Source organism: Thermobia domestica, chromosome 2 (genome assembly GCF_964235325.1).
Source record: "Thermobia domestica chromosome 2, izTheDome1.hap1.1, whole genome shotgun sequence".
In the NCBI taxonomy this organism is placed as follows: Eukaryota; Metazoa; Arthropoda; class Insecta; order Zygentoma; family Lepismatidae; genus Thermobia; species Thermobia domestica.
Genome location: NC_137455.1, coordinates 284975445 through 284981444, shown reverse-complemented (window position 1 = coordinate 284981444; position 6000 = coordinate 284975445). Strand labels below are relative to the sequence as shown.

The 6000-nt window shown below is 33.9% G+C and overlaps 1 protein-coding gene across 2 annotated transcripts in view; it reads left to right on the top strand.

The window, feature by feature from the left end:
• The first annotated feature begins 310 nt into the window (after positions 1-310).
• The window catches only part of nAChRalpha4 (nicotinic acetylcholine receptor alpha4), a 903209-nt gene continuing 897519 nt past the window's right edge, over positions 311-6000 (top strand). For both annotated transcript variants that reach the window (XM_081748799.1, XM_081748797.1), the window contains exon 1: positions 311-883. In XM_081748799.1, the coding sequence (XP_081604925.1) occupies positions 662-883 (222 nt within the window). In that variant the 5' untranslated portion in view covers positions 311-661. The remainder of the gene's footprint in view (positions 884-6000) is intronic.

The window sequence follows — 6000 nt, the reverse complement described above, 5'->3', positions numbered from 1 at the left end:
TCAAACTCGGGATTGCTCTCTCCTAAAATTGCGTGTATTAATGAATCACATACTTGGAAGCTGCATCATAGACAGAGAATATACTATTCGGGAAACAACGAGAATAAACAATAAAGGCGCCAGTTCAATAAGGTACAAAAAAATAACAGAACAATACCACTTCTGATATGCAAGGTAATTTTTCGTTGCCTTGGCAACCTTGACAATGATGGAAACTTCAGTGTCGCAGCCTGGTGGAGATTTCGGTAAGCATCATTGAGCGTGTACAACAGCATTCAGGACAGAGGAAAATTCGCTGCTCCGTTGCGAGTGGGAGCCAGTGTGGTGATGTCGCGCGCGACAGCATCCCCGCTCGTTGAAGCGGATCGTGTTCGATAATAATAATAATACCAACAACAAAAGTAGTAATAAATATTTATTTATTTATTTATCTTTTCGTGGGGTGGTTGATTTCCTTTTTGTGTAAAAATCAGTGTGGTAATAAAAAAGAGAAAACAATTTATGAATATTAATATTTTTTTAATCAAAAAAGTTTGTTGTTGCATGTAAGAATTTCTACATTTTGGGGCGTTCCGTGTTGTTCAAACTCCGCCTTTCCGACACCAAGCTGGCAACGGCTGTGGCAGGAAGTAGTGCTTTGAATACGGCAAGTGTTGCAACAATGACGGAATGGACAGAGACAGCCCTAAGGGCATGGAAGTCGACAATATTTTTGTTTTTTCTGTCGGCTCTCGTGCACGGTGCCGTGGCCGGGAATCCGGACGCCAAAAGACTATACGACGATCTCTTATCGAATTATAACAAGTTAGTCCGCCCTGTTATGAATACTTCTGACGTACTGCGAGTGTGTATCAAGCTTAAACTTTCTCAGCTGATCGACGTGGTGAGTACCACGTGTCTCTTGTGATAGTGATTAAAGAATATAATCCATTTCTTTCTTAAATTTTTCATGAATGAGTGTAGATGACGAGCTATGGTACTTGCACATGTATGGAAATAAGTATAAAACGTCACAAATGAGAACTCATCTTATAAATATGGATTAGAATAGAAACAAAAGTTCTGAAGGTATCTCGATATGAAAGATGTCAGGTTGACTCCCACGTAATATTATACATATCCTAATAATAGCAAGACAACAGTGGCGTCTCTTGAAGGAAGTCAAGCCGATAAAACCCAAAATTTGTTGCATCAAATTAAGATTGAGAAACGTACTAAATAAATAGCAATTTATTATCTAAAAGAATTAGAACAGCACGCAAGTTTCTCTCCCTTTACGTGAAGCAAAAACTATCAAATTTTTACAGATATGACTTCTTTCAAGATATGCCAATAAACACAAACTATTTGAATAAGAATTCAACAGTTCACTTTTGAAAGTTTACATTACATATATCTATATATAAATTTTGAGAGACAAGAAAATTTAATCATTTAAAAAAAAAGAATAAAAAAGTACCCTATTTATGAAAAAAATGTATGGACCCCTATCATACTGCTACATAACATTACGTGAGTTATAAATATTACAGTTTTCTTATTTCACAAGGACAATTGTTTTAATTAGATCTACACCTAAAATATATGAATCGTCATGCTGCAACAGAAGCATCTCAACCAGAAATATTATGTTATTTCATTCATTTTTTCACCGCGAATACGCACATGAATTGACTCATTCAATGAAATGTCATTCAAGAAATTCCATCAAAAGAATTCGCCATTTAAATTCAACCATGCAATGTAGTAACAAGGTTTATATTACAATGGAACTGATTAAACACTATGTATTTTATATTTACATTATCCTTATAAGTATATTAGGTTATTTGAAGTACAGCATTCTTCTAGCATCATACTGTATATGAGACATGAACGCAGTGCTTAACATAGGGATGGGATTAGAATCACGTGATGTGGCTTCCCGTAGCAAAGTTGATAATGCTCTCACCTTTGATGTTAGTGGTCCAGAGTTAGATTCCCGGTGGGGACACCGGTCGAAAAGATGTAACAGCATTTCAGCCAAGTTATTCTGAGTGAGGTTTCCCTAGGTTTTGTTCATTTACCCTAGGCAAATGCCGGGAGAGTGTCTAACATACAGATTGCAGAATGTTTCTTTCTTCTCAATTTCTTTCTTTCTTCATTTCTTTCCCAAAAACTGAGCTCGTCGAGGGACGTCATCCCTCACATGCTTAAGGCCTTAGCTGGCGGTAATACTCAGAAATGTGTAAAAAGAAAAAAAATAGAAAAAAGAAAAAGAAAAAGAAAAAATCATTAAATAATTACATGATGTTTCGCATTTAATCGCTCAGTCTCCCTTCAACAAACAAGCGCACGCTTCTTATATAGTCACAATTGACTCTCACTTATATTTATAATTGAATGCAAAGTTCAATGGTATTAATATCTAATAGAAAGGAAAATAGGCAATGTTTTGTTTCTTTTTAAATATTGATTCTTATGTTTATATGAGGGACATTCGGAAGCTCTTTCCCCATAACGATATTCTTCTTTAACTATATGAAGGAACGAGAAAAGTTTCGTTTCCTTTTAATCCCTGTACCATAAATACATGCATGTAATACAAACTAGCATTCCTTTTCTTTCTTCTATTCGTTCTGACGTTGCGCGTTGCACAAACGTAAGTTACCTTGTTTAGTTTAGAAAATTACATAATTTAATCCCATTTGAATGTTATGGCCATGTTTTAAAATATCAGTTAATTATTGCCTTAAGTTTAAATAGTATACTGCATTAGCATGTTATAAAGAATTGAATAATAACTGTCTATGTGTGTATGTGTGTGTATCGTCAGATTTTCATATAGAAAAGAGTCACAGAAAGCTATCAAATCAATATTGTACACAGATAAATATTTACCATATCTAATCATTTAATGCATACGAAGTCATTTAATTCGATTTTCAACTCGAGGTGAGATTAGAGAATGGAAATTTAAAGTACGCACATGTAGTGAAGCAGGCAACCAAAGCAACCAAGCCCTTTTTCCTGTGTTATAGGTTACCAGTCCGAGAATCGGTAGGGGTAATGCCAAACTCATTGCTTGTCGTTATATATTTTACGCATTTCTTTGCTTTCAAAGATTTTGTATAGGGTATACATATTACTCTTTTGTTTCAAACCCGTCACTTTAGCTAGTTAGTTATACGACAGATGCAAAAACTAAATTGAATGAAGTAAATCTTGACAATTAAATATAACTAAGTCAGTGCGTTCATGCTTTATAAGCTTATGAAGAAGAAAAAATGAATGATAACTAAACTGTGAAAAATGAAAAATGAAGAAAAATGAAAAATAACATTTGAACAAATGCATGCATTACCCGACACAAGAACACATTGTCTAAGGTATTTGCAATTCTTTACACCAGATGCTACAGAACAGAGCCACCGGACTCATTTTAGTCAGAAAGATAGTGTTGTTTATCATCTGTTTATTTATTTCACAAATTTCCAAATATAATCTCAAAGGCCAATTTACAATCAGAATCCTTAACAATCAACAAAGTAACAGCAATAGGACAATCATTCGGATAATCATTAAATCCTTCATTTAAAAGTACCATAGTGGCATCCGTCCGATGGAACTCAGAAAAATACCTGGGAAAATCCATCAGAATTGTCCTTCACTGGATTCGAATTCCGAACTTGCCGATTGGGAAGCAAGAATGTTAACTATTTGGCTACGTCAGCTCATTATGTAGTTATTCATACGAAATGTTACACAATTTTAACCATGAGAATTATAACATGGAATGGAACCACCATGAGTTTCATGTTTTGTTGTTTTTCCTTTCCAACATTTTACTTGTTGTGCACTCTATTTTGTGGTTCAGTGAGAGGATTATTCTGCCTGCTATTCAAGTTGAATCACCATTATTTGATTTGTTACATGATGACAGTTCGGTAACCGTATTTGGTGGAATAATGGAAATATTATAGACATAACAATAATATAGAAAGTAAATGGTTGTAGAGAATTCTAAGAGATTTTTACGAAAAATAAGAGAAGTATAATAAGAAAAATGAGAGAGAGATTAATGGGTTTATTAGTGATTGCCAATAATGATGAAAATTACTACTTAGTTTATATGAAACGAATGTTTGCTCTGAAAGTTAAGCAAGAATAAACTCACTTGTGCAAACAAAGTCTTCAGAAAATATTAGGAACAAGAAACTACGAAACTCGCGGTGGATAAAGAAAGTTACACAATTTGTAATTACACAATATGCTCTAGTCAGGAAATAGACTAAGGATAAATTAAATTTCTAAGTAAGCGAAACACGTATCTGACTGTAAACGTGATGTCAGTTTGCATGTAATGAAGTTTGAAGCCTCTGAGGAGCCGGAAGATTTTTTTAGATAGTGCAATAATATGTTATGATAATATAAACTTAGATTAGACGAAGTGGGTTATATTATATCGTTGTTGATAATATTGACCCTTAATTTGATTCGGCTTATTGAAGTTCTAAGAAGTCATCTGAAACAAAGGTGTTTATCTCCTTCACAATTAGGCGAAGAAGGGAAACTTTTTCTTATCCTTTTCTTTCTTTCTTTTTTCTTTTTCTGTAGAACTGCCAATTGTAAATCTCAGAACAACCTTAATATTTAGATGTTAAAATAGAAAGAGGATATGGAAAATTGAATAAAAGATAACGCACAATGCAATTAAATCTCGTGACAAAAACAATAGCGTAAACTATTAACCCCAGGAGAGAAAGTGTTACTTCCTGGATCACATCATAGTTGATTGTCAAGTTTGTAGAAATTGATATGTTTTCTACATTTAAATCATTTTTGCGACAATTGTCGGTTTCCGCCTTTGGCATCAACTGGCCTCAACCACATTGGTAGACCACCTAATTGCGCCATGAGTTTTCGCAATGGAAATTTTGGTTCAAATCCATTAAGTCAACTCTGAGAATGATACACTGACACACTGACACACAATGACACACTGATGATACGGGTTAATAGACACACGGGAGGTTAGTAAACATTTTCATGATATTGTGCAAAGTTAACATTACATGCAGCTGAAACTGTTAATAATTATGTTCTTGGTGAGAATCCTTAATTGGAATCAAATTTCATTTTATCTATTCAATTGTGCTAAATTAATTCTTTTAATGTAACCTATATTCCAATGCTTTAATATTATTTATAACCATGTAAATTTATGAGTTTTATTTAAGAGAATGAATATATATTTCTCATTCATACAGTATGAACTCGTATTGGCTCGTGGCCATCTTGAATTTTTAGGTGGCTAATCTGACAGATGTGACCAAAAACCTTAAGAGAATTAGTACACCAAATTTGGCTCTTGTATCACCATGTGCACGATTCTCCTAAAAAATTGTTTTTTATCTGCTCCACTATAAGAAGTGAAATTTATCTACCTTTAGAAACTGATTCTTATGCAACACACGATGTCTTTAAGTTGATTTGGTTGCATACGTAGCAGTTAGAAGATCTTTGACCAACTTCACAACCACTTTGTATGTGGACATTATGGTGTTTATATACAGTACTTAAAGATTTGCCTGAGCTAATAACTATTTATAAGTTTGGCCTTCGTTTATAAATAATGGATTTATGTTTACTTTTTAGACTTTGAAGCTACGCTAAGAATAATAGTAGTATCATTTAAGATTTTGCTTAGGGGATGAGATGTCAAGACTCTCAACCGAAGGAAATATGGTTTCACGTTTCTCTATTTCTAGTCTATTACTATACCTTTAACTAAAATGTATATCTCGAACTCAGAGAGCAAATGATTGCTGCCTCCTAAATGCGCCCTGATGAAAAATCCTACTGAAGACTCTGTCCATTCGTCATTTGTCACCTGCCTGTCAACAGATATAAGATCGAAAAACGTTAAGAAATAGCAAAAAAGTCTTTGATATGATTTTGATCTCCCACAAGTATAGGTTTATTCCTTACCATTATTCGTCCACTAGCATTGATTCACCT